Raw genomic sequence first — 23,273 nt, 5'->3', positions numbered from 1 at the left:
GTGTTCATTGGAAGGACTGATGCTAAAGCTGAAACTGGAATACTTTGGCCACCTCATGCGACGAGTTGACTCACTGGGAAAGACTCTGATGCTGGGAAAGGTTGGGGGCGGGAGGAGAAGGGGACGACAGAGAATGAGATGGCTGGATGGCATCACCGACTCTGTGGACATGAGTTTGAGTGAACTCCGGGAGTTTGATGGACAGGGAGGCCTGGCGTGCTGTGATCACGGGGTCGCGGAGAGTCGGACACGACTGAGCTACTGAACTGAACTGAACCGAACTGAAGCCGCCTCAGGCCACTGACAGCCCAGATCGGGAGGCGGTCCGGAAGCGGCCGTTTCGCGGGCTCTGCGGCTGCGCGCAGGCGCGGGGCGGGGCCGCGAGGGAGGAGCTGCGCCCGGGGCCGACTCTGGCGAAAGCGCCCGAAGTTCGCGCCGCTGCTGCTTCGGTTTCGGAAGCGGACGCGGTGTCCATGGCGCTTAGGGGAATCACAGTCGTGGAACTCGGCGGCCTGGCCCCGGCTCCCTTCTGCGGCATGGTCCTGGCGGACTTCGGGGCGCAGGTGGTGCGTGTGGACCGACCCGGCACCCTCAGCGACCCGGGCAGGTTGGCCCGAGGCAAGCGCTCGCTGGTGGTGGACCTGAAGCAGCCGCGGGGAGCGGCGGTGCTGCGACGCCTGTGCGCCCGGGCGGACGTGATACTGGAGCCTTTCCGCCCCGGTGAGCCTCCTGTGCCTACGCGGGGCCAGAGAGGGGACGTTCCCCGCAGAAGGGAGGTCGCCGCGCCCGACCGTTTGGGGCTGCACCCCGCATAACCTTTGCCTTGTTGCCAACTGAACCCTTTCCGTCCCTACTTTCTAGACCTTGCTGTTGCATTTGATATTGCTGATCCTTCGCCCCCTGAGACGATCTTCCACTCTTGGGAGTCTGAGATAATGCTGCTGGGCTCAGTTTTCTTATACCTCTCTCTGACTCCTTCCCAAGTTCCCCCTTGTTTTGAGTTACTCTTTTACATTTGCGTTTCTGAATTACGTGAAGGTCATGAACCCTATGAGAAACAAACGAAAGCCATAGATTCTCTTCCTGGAAAAGTGCATGCAGGTTCATAGTCAAACTTTGCTAAATTTTGGAGCTTGGATGTACTGGGGTAAAGCCAGACAAACACCTGCTGCCTTAAGCTTCTGCTTAATTTCCTTTACACTCTACTTCTTGCAGCCCTTATCCATTTCTATTATTATTATTTATAGGCAGGTGATGGCCAAGTCTATAACTGTGCCCCTTTCTTTTAGAGCCACAGACTTCCGGAATAGGCAAGTTCTGCCCACTTCTATCTGACCGTCTCCTGGGCACTGAAGCTTCCACATATTCCAAACTGAGCCCCACCTCTTTCCTACTAAAATGTCCTCTCCTCTTTCTGTATCATTTCAGTGAATAGAACCAATGTCCACCCAGTTGCCTGAATGAAAAACTTGTGCCTTTGTCTAGGCTCCCAAATCTTCCTTTCCCACCGCCAGCTTTCAGTTATCATCAGTCCCATCATTCTTCCTCCTTTCTGTGACTTCCAGATTCTTTGCCCACCTGCTACAGCTTCCTCGATAACAGTTGTAACAGCTTTTTTAAAGCTGATGTTTGGGTCTAGCACCACTTTGATCTTTGCTCAGACACCTGCTTTTGCTCAAATACAAATCCCAAGCTTTAGTATATAGCTGGAAGTCAGTAAATGGGGAATGAATCAGCTGTGTTGGGCACCAGGCGTATTTAAATGTGTGAATGCATCCACCTTCAGATCTGATACTACAACAATAATAATTTAGTAATTAGGATTATATTATAATTTAATAATACACAACTTGAAATTGAAGGAGGCTCCACATGGGTAAATAATTTGTCTTAGTGTTAGGGGAGAGGTGGAGCTGTGAATACAGATATAGCTGCAGGGAGTGTTGGGGTGGATTGAGGCTGATGTTTTTCTAGTTAGAGAAATAGAGTTTATTTTTAATTGAAGTATGGTTGATTTACAGTATTGTGTTAATTACTGCTGTACAGCAGAGCCACTGAGTTACATATATATTCTTTTTCATATTTTCCATTTATCACTGGTCTATCACAGGATATTGAATAGAGCTTCCTATGCTGTAAAGTAGAACCTTATTGTTTTTCCATTCTGTAGATACTTGTTTGCATCTGCTAATCCCAAGCTCCCAGTTCATCCCTCTCCTATCCTTCCCCTTTGGTAACCACCAGTCTAGGAATAGAATCCTTTTGTAACTTATCATAGCTTTGCGGAGACAAAGTCAGTGAGTTTTATTATCTAATTTTATATCTTTAACCCCAGGACTCCTTAGGTTCCCTGGCTTTAGCAGAATAAATATTGATTGACTGTTGAACAAACCAGGGCTAACCTGTACTTTAGTTACAGTGGTCCTCCACAGTTCCTCGGCGTTCAACCACAGATTGTGTAATACTGTAGTATTTACTGTTGAAAAACTGCATGTAAGTGGACCCAAACAGTTCAAACTCACCTTGTTCAAGGGTCAGCTGTACTCGCTGATAACTTAAGAGTAATTAAATGCTGTTGTAGCTAACCCTTCTTCCACCAGATATTTGTAATGAGCCTTTTTGTAGAGGAACTGCTGGGCATGTTAGAGGCCCGTTAAAACAAATGAGGCATGAATCCTGCCAGAGGAGCATCTGAGCTGTTTGGGAAGATGGAATATATACACACATAAGTATAGCAGGCACCCATGCAGGCATAGAAATAGAAGAGGTCCTGAAAGGAAAAGCATCTTCCAAAAGTGAATTTTTGATCTACTAAAGACCTAGAGTAACTTCCAAAAGAACAGACCATTTCTAATAAATTACTTAGGAGCGAACTGGGGCAACTCTGAAGGGGCTGACTGAAGGGATGGAATGTCCACTCTGAAGATGCTTGGGTATGCCTGCAGGGATGTAGGGCAGTGCTGGAGGGAAGCAGCATTCTTGGGGTGGGGGGATCTGCCATACATTCCAGAAATGGAGGCTTCACTGTCTGGGTTCTTAATTACTAGCAATACGTTCATTAGAAACTCACAACAAATGTTACCAGTTTTCCTTGCAAAAAACTGCTGTTTTATATTTGCCACAAAGAAGGGATTATACCCATCTTCAGTTCATGCTGTCTTTAAAAAAAGAATACAACTTTTCTCTTAAGGGGTGATGGAAAGATTCCAGCTTGGTCCAGAGATTCTGCAGGGGGAGAACCCGAGTCTTATCTATGCCAGGTTGAGTGGATTCGGCCAGTCAGGAAGGTTCTCCAAGGTAGCCGGACATGACATCAACTATTTGGCTTTGTCAGGTATGTTGAAAAAAAAATAATTTCTCTTCACTCTTTTTTTTCCCCAGTCAAGATCTACAGTTACACTTATTAGAAAGAATTTTTTAAAGGTGAAGTTTGGAATATTTATTGGAATTAATAAAGAGCGTGTACTTCTTTAAAAAAGATTGGTTTATCTTGGAACAGTCACTGTCAGCCTCCCTCTGGTGACTCGGATCGTAAGGAATCTGCCTGCAATGCAGGAGACATGGGTCTGATCCCTGGGTCAGGAATATCCCTTGGAAGAGGGCCTGGCCACCCACTCCAGTATTCTTGCCTAGAGAAGTCCATCGACAGAGGAGCCTGGCAGTCTACAGTCCCTGGGGTCGCAAAGAGTCGAGCAACTAACACTTTCACTTTCCCCTACCTTCCCGCAGGGAGGGGTATTACACTCACGAGTAACATTTACTGACTATGTTTGTGGAGTGAATTCTCCAGCAAGCCCCTGCTAGGAAGTAAGAGACTTATTGATAGTAGAAATGGTTGCTCTGTAGTTTGCAAAGATATATTAATAGTTTGATTTTGGTACCCCCTTACTTTATTGTGAATTATTGACTGAGTCATGATTTTAGAAATTCTATGAATACTAGAAAAAGCCCATGGTTTTCATCTGTTTGATCATGTCTTGAAAGTGTTAACCACTCAGTCATTCCAACTCTTTGTGACCCCATGGACTGTATCCCACCAGGCTCCTCTGTCGATGGACTTCTCTAGGCAAGAATACTAGAGTGGGTTGCCATTCCCTTCTCCAGGGGATCTTCCCGACTCAGGGATAGAATATGAGTCTCCTGCATGGCAGGCAGGTTCTTTACCCCCTGAGCCACCAGGGAATCTCTTAGAATGACCTAATTCTAGATTTCTAAGAACCATATTGCTGAGTAAAAGAAGTCTCAAATATTCTGTGTGTACACATTTAAAGGTTGAGGAAAATAGTGAGTGGAGAGTTGATTTTTCACATCTATTTAAAAATGCAGTTCCTTTTCTTTTTCTTGTGTTTGTTTTCTTGCATCTCTTTCTAATAAGAATGGAAGTGCCTTATACCATTGTTAAGTCATAAACTAAGTGGATAGCAACCATTCCCCCGCCCCCCACAACTCAGTGAATAAAAACTGAGCAATGGAATTCTGAAAATGTTAGTAGGAATAAAGTTTTAAAGAAAATAAAGACATTAAAAAAAAAGCAAGGAAATCTGTTGGAAAGAAAACCATCTTATAAATATACTCAACAAGTTTAGATTTAGAAAGGCATTAGATATTAATTATAACTTACAGCTAGTAGCTAGAGAGATTGGTTTTCCTTCTAAGATGTTCATGTATTTATTTAAAGTACACATTAAATGGGCTTTTTAACCCATTTACCACTGGATGGCTCGTTGATAAAGAATCTTGCTGCTAATGCAGGAGACACGGGGTTTGATCCCAGGCCCAGGAAGATCCCACATGCCATGGAGCAACTAAGCCTGTAAACTACAGGCTTACTGTTGAGCCTGTTGTTTTAAGCCCCGGAGCCCAGTGACTGAGCCCACGTGCCACTGCTGCTGAAGCCTATGTGTCCTGAAGCCTGTGTGCTGCAACAAGAGAAGCCAGTGCAGTGAGAAGCCCATGTACCACAACTGGAGAGTAGCCTCCACTCAGTGCAACCAGAGAGAAGCCCCGAGCAGCAACGAAGATCCAGCACAGCCAAAAATAACTAAATAAAGATTTTAAATACACATTAAATTTACCGTTAATAGTCCTCCATTTTTTTTTTTTTTTCACGGTATAGGTGTTTTATCAAGAAGTGGCAGAAGTGGTGAGACTCCTTATGCCCCGTTGAATCTCCTGGCTGATTTTGGTGGTGGCGGCCTCATGTGCACGATGGGCATCATTATGGCGTTATTTGAACGCACACGCTCTGGCAAAGGTCAGGTCATCGATCTAAGCATGGTGAGTGTTAACTGGGGGAGATGATAAACCTAGCGTTTGTTCCTGAGGTTGATATGTGACTGCCTCGAATCCTCTTTTGAACAAGACAGGAGATAAATTGAGATTTGAAATTTGAATCCAAGTTACCAAAGATAGCCTTCTCTTTAAAACAGCTTCATGTGTTTGACATGTGTCAGAATGTCATATTTTGATTGTTTGTTTGTGGAGTCAATTTTCTAAACTGTTCATGACTCACCTGATTACTACATTGTGTTTCAACGATTTTCCCCATCTTGTGTCTTGTGCTTTGAATATGATTTTTAAGAGATCTTCATTCAAAACTGGGCTCAGGAAGTCTCCTTTGGCAGGAAGAGGAGATTCTTAATGATGCTTAAGTAAAATGGACCAGTCTAGACCTTCCTGCTGTACTGTGTAGCGGAGATTCGAATGTCAGGATGCTTCAGTGTCCCACTGTCACACACGGAGCACTTGCTTCACGTTCTCCTGGGCCCTCCTGTGTGATTTCTCCTAACCCCAAAGCAACAGTTTCACTTGGAATACATTGTTTGTTTTTTTCCGGCTCTACCTGTTTATTGCTACCAACCCATCTCCCTCCAGACCCCTCACACATGTGCACTCAGTTGTGTGACCCCCATGGACTGCAGCCCATGAGGCTTTTTTGTGCATGGACTTTCCAGGCAAGAATACTGGAGTGGTTGCCATTCCCTTCTCCTGGGATACATTGTTACTGAACCCAGTTAGACCCATAACAGGGCTTCCCTGATGGCTCAGCAGGTAAAGAATTCAACTGCTGTGCAGAAAACACAGAAGACTTGGATTTGATCCCTGGGTCAGGAAGATCCCCTGGGGGAGGAAATGTTAACTCACTCCATATTCTTGTCTGAAAAATCCCATGGACAGAGGAGCCTGATGGGCTGCAGTCCATGGGGTTGCAAAGAGTCGGACATGAGTGAGCAGCGAAGCACAGACCCCTAACACTGGTAGGACATCTTTGTTCAACAGACTCATTAGCACATTCAGAAATTTGCCTGAGTTCTCACAAGTAGTTGATGAGAGTCCAGTCTAGTGCCACTATACAGGTTACGTTTGGACCTATCTTTGCTGGTAGGCTGGAGAGTGGATTTGATGAAGACAAGACTGAGAGATAAAGGCAAGTACTAAAATGGTCAATGGTAGAATAGGTCTGGATTTAAGGATTCACATTTGGCAGTAAAGGGAGGGGAAGGAATCAAGGATGGCTCCCTGATCTCTGGCTTAGAAGACCCAGTGGATGGTGGCTCTGGTACCCTGGAGAGAACCACTGAAGGAGGAGGCTGACTGGGGAGAACATATATCTTATTCTTTTAGGCCAATAGTTTCCAGATGACTTTAGCAGCAGAATCTGTGACCTAGGCCTGCCTGTGATGACCTGGAGTCATCTCTTCATCAGACTGTTCCCTTGGAAACTGTAGAGTTAGGGCTTCCAAGGGGGTGCTAGTGGTGAAGAACCCACCTGCCAATATAGGAGATGCCTGAGACTTGGGTTTGATCCCTGGGTTGCAAAGATCCCCTGGGGGAGGGCATGGCACTACACTGCAGTAGTCTTGCCTGGAGAATCCTCATGGACAAAGGAACCTGGTGGGCTATAATCCATTGGGTCACAAAGAGTCTGGACGTTAGACAGGACTGAAGCAACTTAGCATGCACGCACATGGCATGTGGGGTCTGTTTTACTGTGTTTACTCCTGACCTAAGGGAGTGCTTCTGACCTGGGAGACTGCATGTTGGCATGCAGGCCACTGGACTATGTGATGAGAATAATATAAAAAGTTGGGAAATTGAGGCTGCAGTTTCCCTACATCAAGGGCTGTCATCCGTGGCAGCATACACTGCATGTGGATGAGGGGGTAAGAGAGGTGTGTGTTTGGCAGCCTCTTGATGAGATAAGGATTATAATTGCTGTGTCTTGTCCTGTGTCCTTCTATGGCACCAAGTAAAGGTGGAGTTAGATTAGAGCCTGTTTGTATCCTGAGTGAGCCAAAATAGACCCATAACACTGTCAGGACATCTTTTTTCAATAGTCTCATCAGTACATCCAGTGTATAAAGGAGATTAAATATATATATATATATATGTGGGTGTATGTGTGATGTATCTATATGTGTGTTTGTGTGTGTATGTATAAATGTGGGGACTGTAAAATCTGTGTAACCCCATTTCAAAAAACAGCACCACCAAAGGCCACTTATACAAACTCCACTACTTGGTGACAGCAAATGCCAGATCCATGGGTTCAAGTCTTCATGAGCTTCCTCAAGCTAAAAGGGAAAACAGACGTATCTAAAGATGGGCTTCCCAAGTGGCACAGTGGTAAAGAATCTGCCTGCGGACGCTGGAGACAAGGGTTCGATCCCTGGGTGGGGAATATCCCCTGGAGGAGGAAATGGCATCCCACTGCAGTCTTCTTGCCTGTTAAATTTTGTGTTTGTTTTGTAGCCAGAATCTGTGAGAAATCCCATGCTCACAGTTGGAATGGGGCCTTTCTATCAGTAACCTGAGAGACAAGGATGCTTTGCTGGCTTTCCTCCGGGAGTGCCAAAATAATAGGGAAGTGTTCTTTAGTTGGCTCAGTGCATGCAGTCTCATGATAATCATACTGGAGATGTGAATCCTTTTTATTTCAAGAGTAGTGGGAAGCTGGCATTCCCAAACTTGTTTGTCTGTACTCAGAAAACCTTTATCACCTGCCACCCACATTGTTGTGTTTATTCTGTAACTTTCTAGTGATAATTAAAGTTAAAATATGTTAAATATTCAAATTTGTTTTTCTTGCACTTGGTATCAAAACTAGAATCAACTAAATATAACTGTCATGCGATTTACCTTTAAAATGTGATCCGCTTCATGTGTTTGTGTGTATGTGTTTATAAGTATTGAGATCAGATATAGATTTTTAAAAAACCTTTTTCTTTATTTTCAGCTTTTTTATCCTGATGGTTTTTAGCATATATAAAAGTAAAGAGAATATGTAATTAGCTTACTAATGGTGAAGTAAGCTTACTAGTGAAGCTAGCCTCACTTCAGTTCAGTTCAGTTCAGTCGCTCAGTCGTGTCCGACTGTTTGCGACCCCATGAATCACAGCACGCCAGGCCTCCCTGTCCATCAACTCCCGGAGTTCACTCAAACTCATGTCTATCGAGTTGGTGATGCCATCCAGCCATCTCATTCTCTGTCATCCCCATCTCCTCCCGCCCCCAATCCCTCCCAGCATCAGAGTCTTTTCCAGTGAGTCAATTCGTTGCATGAGGTGGCCAAAGTATTGGAGTTTCAGCTTTAGCATAAAAAATTATCAACATTCTGCCAATCTTATTTGAAAGGAAGAGCAGAAGTAGTTCCTTGAAGTCTTTTCTGAACAGTATTCCCTGATCTGAATAGTGCAGGAGCTCTATCATAAACCTGTCCTAACTCACTTTCTCAAAATATCAAAGAAGTTGTTTAATTAGGTATAATCTTTCTATATTCTAAGATAAACATTTTTATACAAACATTTTTTTCAAACCCAAGTAAGAATCAGTCGTAATTTTTATGGTTGAATTATATGGATTCACATCGTATTCTGTTTCTCCAAAGGTGGAAGGAGCAGCATATCTAAGTTCTTTTCTGTGGAAAACCCAAGGAACAGGATTGTGGGAACAGCCTCGCGGACAGAACATGTTAGATGGCGGAGCACATTTCTACACAACCTACCAGACAGCGGATGGGGGCTTCATGGCTGTTGGAGCAATAGAGCCCCAGTTCTATGAGCTGCTGATCAAGGGTGAGTAACTTTTCAGGAACCTCTTTTCTGTGGATGTTTTCCAGCCTCTATTTTGGGGTCTTTTGAAGTTCATGATGTCTTTTACTATATGTACATATCCACTTTATAATTAGCCTAATGATGGTCAATGAAGAAAGCTGATCGCTTTTGAACTGTGGTGCTGGAGAAGCCTCTTGAGAGTCCCTTGGACTGCAAGGAGATCCAACCAGTCCATTCTAAAGGAGATCAATCCTGGGTGTTCATTGGAAGGACTGATGCTAAAGCTGAAACTCCAATACTTTGGCCACCTCATGCGTCGAGTTGACTCCCTGGAAAAGACTCTGATGCTAGGAAGAATTGGGGGTGGGAGGAGATGGGGACGACAGAATGAGATGGCTGGATGGCATCACTGACTCGATGGACATGAGTTTGAGTGAACTCCGGGAGTTGGTGATGGACAGGGAGGCCTGGCGTGCTGTGATTCATGGGGTCACAAAGAGTCGGACACGACTGAGCGACTGAACTGAACTGAATGATGGTCATCATTATATTGTGAGGCACTTCCCCCATCTTTTAAATTGACGAGTAATTTTATAGAAAAGGTCTATAAAATAGCTCAGATTAAAAAGACCATAATCCTTTTTTTGGGCATTCAGTGTTTTTATTGCATTTCATACTCAGTGCTGTGCTAAGTCTCTTCAGTTGTATCCAACTCTGTGCGACGCTATGGACCATAGCCCGCCAGGCTCCTCTGTCCCTGGGATTCTCCAGGCAAGGATACTGGAGTGGGTTGCCATGCCCTTCTCCAGGGAGCCCTCCCAACCCAGGGATCGAACTCGGGTCTCTTACGTCTCCTGCACTGGCAGGCAGGTTCTTTACCACTCGTGCCACCTGGGAAGCCCATACTCAGTAGTGTTGGATATTTATCCTGCCCGTTGCATGGCCACAGTCTGTTCTCTCCTGGAAATGATCTGCTGGTTCTCCCAGTCTTTATTCCTTGATAGATAGATGTCCCTCCTGGTACTTAATAACGGGGTCACCAGAGCACAGAGAGATTTTGGAAAGTGAGAGTTTGTTGGGATATGTCACCATCACGTGATGCTTCTGCAGTTCACCTTTCTTGCATATTCTTGTCTTACTGATATGTTGCCACAGGTTAGCAGAAAAATTTGGGATCCCTCCCGCCCTGACTGATGATTGGACTGAAGTTATTTTGTCCCTGTGAAATGTGAATTTAAAGTGTACTGGGGTCGCGGAGAGTCGGACACGACTGAGCGACTGAACTGAACTGAACTCACAGATATTTTAGTTTCTAAGAAGATTTAGAATATATGCTGAAGCAGTGTGACAAGCACATATGTTGCAGCACATTTATCTTCCAGCTTTAAGTTTGGAGTTTTATGTTTGATAGCTTTTCAGATGCAAAATGCTACTCAGAGTAGTCTGCATATAGTTGGAATGATGGTTTTTATGAGCATGAGAATGCATTCTGTGATCAACTATATTAACTTCACCAAGTTAACTGTAAGTTAGAAGAACGATAGAACAGAGTGGTTTGGACAAACTCCCACATCTGTAATGAATTTTTGAGTTAGTGTTAATTTATTATTTCAACGTACATTTTGAGATATTTGAGACCATAGCTTCATTTAGCTCTCAGTGTCTGAGCATAAATACACAAGGTTTTCGTAAGGCTCAGACTCCTCTATGCTATATTCCAAATGCTTTCCAGGGCAAAGAAATCTGAAAATACTGAGACTATCATGACATAAGATTCTTTTTTTTTTAAATTTTTTAAATTTTAATTGGAGGCTAATTACATTATTGTATTGGTTTTGCCATACATTGACATGAATCCGCCCCGGGTGTACCTGTGTTCCCCATCTTGAACCCCCCTCCCATCTCCTCCCCATATCATCCCTCTGGGTCATCCCTGTACACCAGCCCCGAGCACCCTGTATCATGCATCGAACCTGGACTGGAGATTCGTTTTACATATGATAATATACATGTTTCAATGCCATTCTCCCAAGTCATCCCACCCTCGCCCTCTCCTACAGAGTCCAAATGACTGTTCTATACATCTGTGTCTCTTTTGCTGTCTCTCATACAGGGTTATTGTAACCATCTTTCTAAATTCCATATATATGTGTTAGTATACTGTATTGGTGTTTTTCTTTCTGGCTTACTTCACTCTGTATAATAGGCTCCAGTTTCATCCACCTCATTAGAACTGATTCAAATGTATTCTTTTTAATGGCTGAGTAATACCCCATTGTGTATATGTACCACAGCTTTCTTATCCATTCGTCTGCAGATGGACATCTAGGTTGCTTCCATGTCCTGGCTATTATAAACAGTGCTGCGATGAACATTGGGGTACACATGTCTCTTTCAATTCTGGTTTCCTCGGTGTGTATGCCCAGAAGTGGGATTGCTGAGTCATATTGCAGTTCTATTTCCAGTTTTTTAAGGAATCTCCACACTGTTCTCCATAGTGGCTGTACTAGTTTGTATTCCCACCAACAGTGTAAGAGGGTTCCCTTTTCTCCACACCCTCTCCAGCATTTATTGCTTGTAGACTTTTGGATAGCAGCCATTCTGACTGGTGTGAAATGGTACCTCATTGTGGTTTTGATTTGCATTTCTCTGATAATGAGTGATGTTGAGCATCTTTTCATGTGTTTGTTAGCCATCTGTATGTCTTCTTTGGAGAAATGTCTTTTAGTTCTTTGGCCCATTTTTTGATTGGGTCGTTTATTTTTCTGGAATTGAGCTGCAGGAGTTGCTTGTATATTTTTGAGATTAATTCTTTATCTGTTGCTTCATTTGCTATCATTTTCTCCCATTCTGAAGGCTGTCTTTTCACCTTGCTTATAGTTTCCTTTGCTGTGCAGAAGCTTTTAATTTTAATTAGGTCCCACTTGTTTATTTTTGCTTTTATTTCCAATATGCTGGGAGGTGGGTCATGGAGGATCCTGCTGTGATTTATGTTGGAGAGTGTTTTGCCTATGTTCTCTTCTAGGAGTTTTATAGTTTCTGGTCTTACATTTAGATCTTTAATCCATTTTGAGTTTATTTTTGTGTATGGTGTTAGGAAGTGTTCTAGTTTCATTCTTTTACAAGTGGTTGACTAGTTTTCCCAGCACCACTTGTTAAAGAGATTGTCTTTTCCCCATTGAATATTCTTGCCTCCTTTGTCAAAGATAAGGTGTCCATAGGTGTGTGGATTTATCTCTGGGCTTTCTCTTTTGTTCCATTGATCTATATTTCTGTCTTTGTGCCAGTACCATACTGTCTTGATGACTGTGGCTTTGTAGTAGAGCCTGAAGTCCCGTGTGTTGATTCCTCCAGTTCTATTATTCTTTCTCAAGATTGCTTTGGTTATTCGAGGTTTTTTTGTATTTTCATAGAAATTGTGAAATTATTTGTTCCATTTCTGTGAAAAATACTGTTGGTAGCTTGATAGGGATTGCATTGAATCTATAGATTGCTTTGGGTAGTATACTCATTTTCATTATATTGATTCTGAACACGGTATACTTCTCCGTCTATTAGTGTCCTCTTTGATTTCTTTCACCAGTGTTTTATAGTTTTCTATATATAGGTCTTTTGTTTCTTTAGGTAGATATATTCCTAAGTATTTTATTCTTTTCATTGCAATGGTGAATGGAATTGTTTCCTTAATTTCTATTTTCTCATTATTAGTGTATAGGAATGCAAGGGATTTCTGTGTGTTGATTTATATCCTGCAACTATATATATACTATATTCATTGATTAGCTCTAGTAATTTTCTGGTGGAGTCTTCAGGGTTTTCTATGTAGAGGATCATGTCATCTGTAAACAGTGAGAGTTTTAGTTCTTCTTTTCCAATTTGGATTCCTTTTATTTCTTTTTCTGCTCTGATTGCCGTGGCCAAAACTTCCAAAACTATGTTGAATAGTAGTGGTGAGAGTGGGCACCCTTGTCTTATTGCTGACTTCAGGGGAAATGCTTTCAATTTTTCACCATTGAGGATAATGTTTCCTGTGGGTTTGTCATATATAGCTTTTATTATGTTGAGGTATGTTCCTTCTGTTCCTGCTTTCTGGAGGGTTTTGATCATAAATGGATGTTGAATTTTGTCAAAGGTTTTCTCTGCATCTATTGAGATAATCATATGGCTTTTAGTTTTCAATTTGTTAATGTGGTGTATTACATTGATTGATTTGCAGATATTGAAGAATCCTTGCATTCCTGGGATAAAGCCCACTTGGTTATGATGTATGATCTTTTTAATGTGTTGTTGGATTCTGATTGCTAGAATTTTGTTAAGGATTTTTGCATCTATGTTCATCAGTGATATTGGCCTGTAGTTTTCTTTTTCTGTGGCATCTTTGTCTGGTTTTGGTATTAGGGTGATGGTGGCCTCACAGAATGAGTTTGGAAGTTTACCTTCCTCTGCAGTTTTCTGGAAGAGTTTGAATAGGATAGGTGTTAGCTCTTCTCTAAATTTTTGGTAGAATTCAGCTGTGAAGCTGTCTGGACCTGGGCTTTTGTTTGCTGGAAGATTTCTGATTACAGTTTCAATTTCTGTGCTTGTGATGGGTTTGTTAAGGTTTTCTATTTCTTCCTGGTTCAGTTTTGGAAAGTTGTACTTTTCTAAGAATTTGTCCATTTCTTCCAAGTTGTCCATTTTATTGGCATATAATTGCTGATAGTAGTCTCTTATGAGCCTTTGTATTTCTGTGTTGTCTGTTGTGATCTCTCCATTTCATTTCTAATTTTATTGATTTGATTCTTCTCCATTTGTTTCTTGATGAGTCTGGCCAGTGGTTTGTCAATTTTATTTATCCTGTCAAAGAACCAGCCTTTGGCTTTGTTGATTTTTGCTATGGCCTCTTGTTTCTTTTGCATTTATTTCTGTCCTAATTTTTAAGATTTCCTTCCTTCTGCTAACCCTGGGTTTCTTCATTTCTTCCTTTTCTAGTTGCTTTAGGTGTAGAGTTAGGTTATTTAGTTGAGTTTTTTCTTATTTCTTGGGGTATGCCAGTATTGCTATGAACTTTCCCCTTAGCACTGCTTTTACAGTGTCCCAGAGGTTTTGGGTTGTCGTGTTTTCATTTTCATTCGTTTCTATGCATATTTTGATTTCTTCTATGATTTGTTCATTATTCAGCAGCGTGTTGTTCAGCCTCCATATGTTGGAATTTTTAATAGTTTTTCTCCTGTAATTGAGATCTAATCTTACAGCATTGTGGTCAGAAAAGATGATTGGAATGATTTCAACTTTTTTGAATTTACCAAGGCTAGATTTATGGCCCAGGATGTGATCTATCCTGGAGAAGGTTCCGTGTGCACTTGAGAAAAAGGTGAAATTCATTGTTTTGGGGTGAAATGTCCTATAGATATCAATTAGGTGTAACTAGTTAGAACTGGACATGGAACAACAGACTGGTTCCAAATAGGAAAAGGTATACGTCAAGGTTGTATATTGTCACCTTGCTTATTTAACTTATATGCAGAGTACATCATGAGGAACGCTGGGCTGGAAGAAGCACAAGCTGGAATCAAGATTGCTGGGAGAAATATCAATAACCTCAGATATGCAGATGACACTACCCTTATTGCAGAAAGTGAAGAGGAACTCAAAAGCCTCTTGATGAAAGTGAAAGAGGAGAGTGAAAAGGTTGGCTTGAAGCTCAACATTCAGAAAACAAAGATCATGGCATCTGGTCCCATCACTTCATGGGAAATAGATGGGGAAACAGTGTCAGACTTTATTTTTTGGGGCTCCAAAATCACTGCAGATGCTGATTGCAGCCAGGAAATTAAAAGACGCTTGCTCCTTGGAAGGAAAGTTAGACCAACCTTGATAGTATATTAAAAAGCAGAGACATTACTTTGCCAACCAAGGTCCGTCTAGTCAAGGCAATGGTTTTTCCCGTGGTCATGTATGGATGTGAGAGTTGGACTGTAAAGAAAGCTGATTGCCGAAGAATCGATGCTTTTGAACTGTGGTGTTGGAGAAGACTCTTGAGAGTCCCTTATACTGCAAGGAGATCCAACCAGTCCATTCTAAAGGAGATCAATCCTGGATGTTCATTGGAGGGACTGATGCTAAAGCTGAAACTGCAATACTTTGGCCACCTCATGTGATGAGTTGACTCACTGGAAAAGACTGATGCTGGGAAGGATTGAGGGCAGGAGGAGAAGGGGACGACGGAGAATGAGATGGCTGGATGGCATCACCGACTCTGTGGACATGAGTTTGAGTATACTCCGGGAGTTGGTGATGGACAGGGAGGCCTGGCGTGCTGTGATTCATGGGGTCGCGGAGAGTCGGACACGACTGAGCGACTGATCTGATCTGATCTGAGTCTATTGTATCATTTAAAGTTTGTGTTTCCTTGTTAATTTTCTGTTTAGTTGATCTAGCCATAGTTGTGAGTGGGGTATTAAAATCTCCCACTATTATTGTGTTATTATTAATTTCCCCTTTCATACTTGTTAGCTTTTGTCTTACATATTGCGGTGCTCCTATGTTGGGTGCATATATATTTATAATTGTTGTATCTTGGATTGATCCTTTCATCATTGTGTAGTGTCCTTCTTTGTCTCTTTTCACAGCCTTTTTTTAAAATCTATTTTATCTGATATGAGTATTGCTACTCCTGCTTTCTTTTAGTCTCTGTTTGTGTGGAATATCTTTTTCCAACCCTTCACTTTCAGTCTGTATGTGTCCCTTGTTTCGAGGTGGGTCTCTTGTAGACAACATATATGTGGGTCTTGTTTTTGTATCTTCAGCCAGTCTTTGTCCTTTGGTTGGGGCATTCAAGGTAATTATTGTAATTTAAAATAATTATTGATAAGTATGATCCCGTTGCCATTTTCTTTATTGTTTTGGGTTCAAGTTTATACACTCTTTCTGTGTTTCCTGTCTAGAGAAGGTCCTTTAGCATTTGTTGGAGAGCTGGTTTGGTGATGCTGAATTCTCTCAGCTTTTGCTTGTCTGTACAGCTTTTGATTTCTCCTTCATATTTGAATGAGATCCTTGCTGGGTACAGTAGTCTGGGCTGTAGGTTATTTTCTTTCATCACTTTAAGTATGTCCTGCTGTTCCCTCCTGGCCTGAAAAGTTTCTATTGAAAGATCAGCTGTTATCCTTATGGGAATCCCCTTGTGTGTTGTTTGTTTTTCCCTTGCTGCTTTTAATATTTGTTCTTTTTGTTTGATCTTTGTTAATTTGATTAATATGTGCCTTGGAGTATTTCGCCTTGGGTTTATCCTGTTTGGGACTCTCTGGGTTTCTTGGACTTGGATGATTATTTCCTTCTCTATTTTAGGGAAGTTTTCAACCATTATCTCCTCAAGTATTTTCTCATGGTCTTTCTTTTTGTCTTCTTCTTCTGGGACTCCTATGATTCAAATGTTGGGGCATTTAACATTGTCCCAGAGGTCTCTGAGATTGTTCTCATTTCTTTCAATTCGTTTTTCTTTTTTCCTCTCTGTTTCATTTATTTCTACCATTCTATCTTCTATTTCACTTATCCTATCTTCTGCCTCCATTATTCTACTGTTGGTTCCCTCCAGAGTGTTTTTGATCTCATTTATTGCATTATTCATTATATATTGACTCTTTTTTAATCTTCTAGGTCCTTGTTAAACCTTTCTTGCATCTTCTCGATCCTTGTCTCCAGGCTATTTATCTGTAACTCCATTTTGTTTTCAAGATTTTGGATCAATTTCACTATCATTATTTGGAATTCTTTATCAGGTAGATTCCCTATCTCTTCCTCTTTTGTTTGTGTTGGTGGGCATTTATCCTGTTCCTTTACCTTTTGCGTATTTCTCTGCCTCTTCATCTTGCTTATATTGCTGTGTTTGGGGTGGCCTTTCTGTCTTCTGGCAGTTTGTGGAGTTCTCTTTATTGTGGAGATTCCTCGCTGTGGGTGGGGTTGGACGGGTAGCTTGTCAAGGTTTCCTGTGTTCTGGTGGGTGGAGCTGGATTTCTTCTCTCTGGAGTGCAATGAAGTGTCCAGTACTGAGTTATGAGATGTCAATGGGTTTGGAGTGACTTTGGGTAGCCTGTATATTGAAGCTCAGGGCTATATTCCTGTGTTGCTGGAGAATTTGCCTGGTATGTCTTGCTGTGGAACTTGTTGGCCCTTGGGTGGTGCTTGTTTTCAGTGTAGGTATGGAGGCGTTTGATGAGCTCCTATCGATTAATGTTCCCTGGAGTCAGGAGCTCTCTGGTGTTCTCAGGATTCGGACTTAAGCCTCCTGCGTCTGGTTTTCAGTCTTATTCTTGCAGTAGCCTCAAGACTTCTCCATCTGTCACTTGCAAGGCGGTTCCCTCTGTTGTAGCTTCTTCTGTTTGCTGGTCTCTTCAGTGTCTAATTTCCGCCCTGACACTAGGGGGCAGTAGTGGTCACTTTTTTAAGGCTCACTTGTTCAGTCCTGTTCTGGGAAGGGAGGAACGCTGCAGACAAATATCTCTGGCGTCTGTGGGGAGTGCTTGCAGTGTCTCAGCCACACTGGGTTTGCCCCCGCTCACGGCGCGTGTGCTGTCCCAGTCTACACTGCACAGGCTCTAGATTGTTCTGCTGGGAACTGTCTGAGGTGGGCCCTGGGTTGCATGCACTTCCCAGGTCAAAGCCACTCAGGTTCAGGTACTCGGGTACTCCACAAAGGTGCAGACTTGGTTGGGCCTGCGTTTTGTGCCCTTCCCTGGTTGGAGCAGCTCAGGTAACCAGGTGTTTGGCAACTGTGGTCGCTAGGACTTATCGCCTCCCCAGTTCGGTTTTCTGCCGCTCAGTTTTCTGGGTGTACAACCAGCACCTTCTCAGGCGGATGTCGACTGTCCAGAATCCCAAGAAGTCTTGGTTAGCGATGAAGCCTGCTTGCAGTTTGGTAGATGATGCCTCTCTGGGGCCACGATTGCCCACTTCCGGCTCTGGCTGCCCTCCCCTGCCTGTCTTGGTGGGGGATGGGCCATCCGCAGCCGGCTAGCTCTGCTTAGTCCTTTGTTCTGTGAGCGGGTCCGGCGGTGTCTTAGGTTAGGGCTTTTTGCCTTTTCGTGGGGTAACCACCCCACAGTCTGCTTTGCTATCTCAAGTTAGTTCCCTCAGATTGTCCTCGGGGCATTCAGGCCCGGTCCTCACTCTACGCAATGCAGCCAGAGCCTCCCTGCAAAGCCTCTGCTTGTTAGTGTCGGATGCGGGTGTCTGCGCTGTTTCTCTGCTGGGAGTTACCGTTGGGAATGTAATCTATGGGTTTTAATTATTTATTGATTTTTCCTCCCAGTTATGGTTGCCCTCTGAGATTCCAAGGCTTGCCACAGACTCGCCAGTGAGAGTGTTTCCTGGTGTTTGGAAACTTCTCTCTTTTTTAAGCCTCCCTTCCCATAACGGAGCTCTGTCCCTACCTTTTTTGTCTCTCTTTTTATCTTTTATATTTTTCCTACCTCCTTTCAAAGACGATGGGCTGCTTTTCTGAGTGCCTGATGTCTTCTGCTGGCATTCAGAAGTTGTTTTGTGGAATTTACTCAGCATTCAAATGTTCTTTTGATGAATTTGTGGGGGAGAAAGTGGTCTCCCCGTCCTATTCCTCTGCCATCTGAAGACTGCCCTCCAACATAAGATTCTTGTAGTAAAGGCAATAGAGAATTTTTTTAAGTTGCTTTAAAATTTCAAAACATTATTAAAAGAAAGCCAGGAACTAAGTGTTGGTGAGGATGTGGCGAGATTGGAACCCCCTGCATTACTGGTAAGAGTGTAAAATTATACATTCATTGTGGAAAATGATATGGTGACTCAAAAAATTAAACATAGAATTACCATATGATCCAACAATTCCACTTCTGGTTATATATCCAAAAGAATTAAAAGTGGGAACTTGAACAGATATTTGAACAGGGACTGGGGGAAGCAGAGGATAGAGTGTTAGTGTTTAATGGGTAAAAGTGTTTGTTGCTCAGTTGTGTCCAACTCTTTGCAACCCAATGGACTGTAGCCCGCCAGGCTCCTCTGTCCATAGAATTCTTCAGGCAAGAATATTGGAGTGGGTTGCCATTCCCTTCGCCAGGGGATCTTCCCAACCCAGGAATTGAACCTGGGTCTCCTGCATTGCAGGCAGATTTTTTACCGTCTGTGCCATCAGGGAAATTAGTACCGTTTCAGTTTGGAAAGATGAAAAGTTCTGGAGATGAATGGTGGTAATGGTTCCAGAACAATGTGAATGTACTTAATAATAGTACTGTATTCTTAATAGTGGCTAAAATGGTCAATTTTATATTTTGTACATTTTAACACAATTTTAAAAAATGAAAAAATTCAAAATAATGTATTTTTTATGAAAAAAGTATAAACAATACAGAATTTATAAGGTAAGAGGTAAAAATTCTCCCTTGTCCTTCCACTTTAGGAAAGTTTGGAATGTGACATTTAAGAATTTTCCCTGTACACATACAGACACAATTAAATTGTTTTATAGTCTATTTAATATAAATATATATATTATAATTAGTATAATATAAACATATGTATTTATATTATATAATTTTTATAATGTATATGATTATATACATTATATTATATATTTATATAATTTATAAAATACATACTCACATAAGTTTATAATTAATAATTTTTTAATTAAAAAGTAGCAAAGACATCCTTTTTTGTCAATACTGAATATCTTCAGCCTCACCCTTTTAAATAGTAGCCGTGTTGTATTCTGTAGTGCACCTGAACTAAAATTTATTTAACCACTTTCTTATTCAAGTTAATTTACATTTTTACAGGTTTTCATTATAACACATAATGTTTATTGTTTTTAATGTGTTAATCTTTGCACCTGTGTCATTGCATACCTACAACGAATTCTTGACTGGTTAATATGTACCTAATAACATGTTACAAGGAAGAAAGCTTATGGCATGTACTTAAAATGACAGATATTTTGTGTAATTGTGTATATGTGTATATATGTCCGTATAAGGTAGATTTTTGGAAATTAAAATGTACTTTCCCAAGTTTTAAATGGTGTCTGAGTCCCCAGGTCAGTCTCTGAAAGTCTGTTTGACTTATAATAGCAGAAATTTAATGTTGATTGTATTATAAAAACTAGCCACAGTCTGTAATTGTCCTTTACAAGGGAGAGTGGATTCAGAGTTCCATATAGAATGTCAGGACCCCAGCCTAAACCCCTGGTAGTTGATCTTGGGGCCTTGCTGAAGCTCCTGAGTAGGATGGGAAACTGTGGGCTGAGAAGGGGTGACAGGACGTTGAAACAGCTGGTATGTCAGAGTCAAGGGTAGAGTGTTCTGATTTCTAGTATTCCAGTGTATAAACCTGTGTACCTTAACAAAACCTGTGTAACCTTAAATTTAGTGTTTGTTGGAGAACTATTGGCTCCAGTTTTAGTTGATGATTCTGATCACATTCTGATTTAAAAAAAAAGAAAACTGTTTATAAAAACATGCATGTACGTTTCCAGCAGTTAGCCATCGTCTACTTAAGTGCCTTGGCTAACTGCTCATTTTATATGCTTCTTAATCACAGAGTTTGGGACAGTCAAGAAGGAGAAAGCAAAGTGAAAGACATCCTTAGAAATATTTCTTCATAGATTACTGTGGTAAATCTGAAACTATGGCTTTATATCTTTCCTGGTTTTGAATGGGACAGGTGGCTACAGAGAACAATGTATTTGCACAGGTGTTTTTTTTTACAGCTGTTCAGAATTATGTGAGTTCTTATATCCTTATATCCCTCAAAACTCCAAGAAGAGCCTATAGTATTCCTGTCTTCTTAACCTTTGTAGGCAATTCTGCATCTTCAGAGCAGCTTACAATTATTGGTCATTGTTTTTCAACATGGTAGATAAGGAAAGAATGATAAAAAATGAGAATTGCTTGATTAACTTGGCTAAACTTATGTAAAATATTATGCATAATTTAAATTTAGAAACCCTCTTATACAAAAGGGAATAAAAATGATAGTTACACCAAACCCCAGCAAAATTGCCCTTTGGGTATAATTTAATCAGCACTGGAGTTGGGGTGTATCTACAGGGGTGGGTTCCTGTAGTCAATAAAGGAAGCACAGATCAAGTCTTAGACTGGAGAAACCATCCTTCTTGTGATATTCCCTGGCAAGTCCTTTCATCTTCTCTGTCCCTTGTGTTGAGGGGCCCTTTAGGACTCTTCGTACTTGAGAGAGAAAAAGTCTCTGTCCCCTGTTGATTGGCTGGCTGATAACTTACTGTCATGTTTGCTGTCGGAACAATTTGCATGTGTCTTTGGGCTTCCCAGGTGACTCAGTGGTAAAGAATCTGCCTGTCAATACAGGAGACTTGGGTTTGATTCCTGGGTCAATAAGATCCTCTGGAGAAGAAAACGACAACCCACTCCAGTGTTCTTGCCTGGGAAATCCCATGGATAGAGGAGCCTGGTGGGCTACGGGGGGTCGCAAAAGAGTCAGACACGGCTTAGCAACTGAGCACACACATAATAACTTTATGAGGAATAATAACTTCATGAGGAAGTTTCTTTTGGAAAAACTTCTCAGAGGGAAGAAGTTGATTTCTGGAAACTAGACAATTAAAAATAGACTGCTTTTGATGAAATGTAAATAATAAGATTTCGATAAGACTTAGAAAGTCTGTTTGAGTCCCGTTACACTACTGCCTTCTCCAGCTTTGGCTCCAACTTCAAGTTAAGTTTGAATTTCTTCTCTTGACTCATTTGAAAATTCTTATAAGATATCCCATTTGGGGCAAGTATGATGAGTTCAAAACTCATTTGCACTGATTATGTTTACTGCACCCAAAGCATGCTGATTTAAGAAATTCTGTTTTTCTCTCAGGACTTGGGCTGAAGTCTGATGAACTTCCCAATCAGATGAGTATAAAGGATTGGCCAGAAATGAAGAAGAAATTTGCAGATATCTTTGCAAAGAAGACAAAGGCAGAGTGGTGTCAGATCTTTGATGGCACAGATGCATGTGTGACTCCTGTGCTGACTTTTGAAGAGGTTACCCATCATGGTCACAACAAAGATCGGGGCTCGTTTATTACTGATACAGAGCAGCGTGTGAGTCCCCGCCCTGCTCCTCTGCTGTCCAATACCCCAGCTCTCCCTTCAACTGAAAGAGATCCTTTTGTAGGAGAACACACTGAAGAGATTCTTAAAGAACTTGGGTTCAGCCAGAAAGAGATCAGTCAGCTTAAGTTAGATAATATTATTGGAATTCATAAACTTAGAGTTAACCTCTAAGTTCCAAGCCCCACAATCCAAATGAATTTGAATATTGCATTTACAGTGTAATACAAAAAATTGTGTCCATGGAAACATGAAAAAACAGTATCACAGTGGTCTAACTATTCTAATCAGGAAACACGACTGATTATAGAGTAATGACGGAATTCTGAAAATGGTTATCATGGCTTTTGATTTGGGAATATTTTTAGTTTGCCTGTACTAAATTGTGGCAGTTTTTCTGCCTTTCAGTTTAGTTGATAGGTTATATTTGTCAGTTTAAAATGCTTATATATTTACATAATACTTGAAATGCATTAATGTAATGCTTTTTATTGAATAAAGCTTTATTCCCCATAAAGTTTACTCCTGCTTTTAAGTTTGTGAAAAGCTTTCAAGAAAGTTCTTTCAGTAGCGCTAAAAGAGCCTTTTGTTGCTCATTGAAATATTTTAGGCTCTACTGTTAGCCAGAATGAATGTCCTTAGGTGGAAAAGTCAGATCCTTTTAATTTGGTAAGGAAACCATTCAGCTGGTGTCTCTGAATTGAAATTTTAGAAAATGTCCTTGAGGTTTCCTTCAGATAACTGCCACCTTTCCATCTAGACCAGCTCCTGTGTATAACTGCCTGTTATTAGCATCATCCACGTGTATAGCATCATCCATGTGTATCTCTTTATCAGTAAACTGTACCATCATCCGTTTGAAAGTCTTACTAGACTTTCCCTCCTCTTACTAGTCTCCAGCTTCCTCTCCCAGTTTATGTCTGCCTCTGTACCAATAGACCCCACAGTTTACCTGTCACTTCATTTGGCCCCTGTTCCAATCTCCCTTACAGAGAATCCTTTCCTGATCCCTGTCTAAAATAGCAACTGCCTTATCACTCACTCTTCCCGAACCCTGTTTCATTTTCCTTCATACTGCCTATCACTGCTGACGTTGTATGAATTAACCCCTGCCTGATTCCTTCTTAACTGCTGCTGC

The 23,273-nt window shown here is 41.6% G+C and overlaps 1 protein-coding gene across 1 annotated transcript; it reads left to right on the top strand.

Annotated features, from left to right (window-relative positions):
- Positions 1-375: 375 nt before the first annotated feature.
- Positions 376-22,652, top strand: AMACR (alpha-methylacyl-CoA racemase). The gene is made up of 5 exons (XM_055422205.2): positions 376-720; positions 3,191-3,334; positions 5,117-5,277; positions 8,888-9,074; positions 21,900-22,652. Exons 1-5 carry the CDS (start codon positions 474-476, stop codon positions 22,307-22,309), a joined length of 1,149 nt encoding a protein of 382 aa, XP_055278180.1. The 5' UTR covers positions 376-473; the 3' UTR covers positions 22,310-22,652.
- Positions 22,653-23,273: the final 621 nt, after the last annotated feature.

The sequence above is a fragment of the Moschus berezovskii genome, chromosome 18 (assembly GCF_049115385.1).
Source record: "Moschus berezovskii isolate FMDL1 chromosome 18, NW_MosBer_1.0, whole genome shotgun sequence".
NCBI lineage: Eukaryota > Metazoa > Chordata > Mammalia > Artiodactyla > Moschidae > Moschus > Moschus berezovskii.
This window is presented reverse-complemented; position numbering and strand designations above follow the sequence as displayed.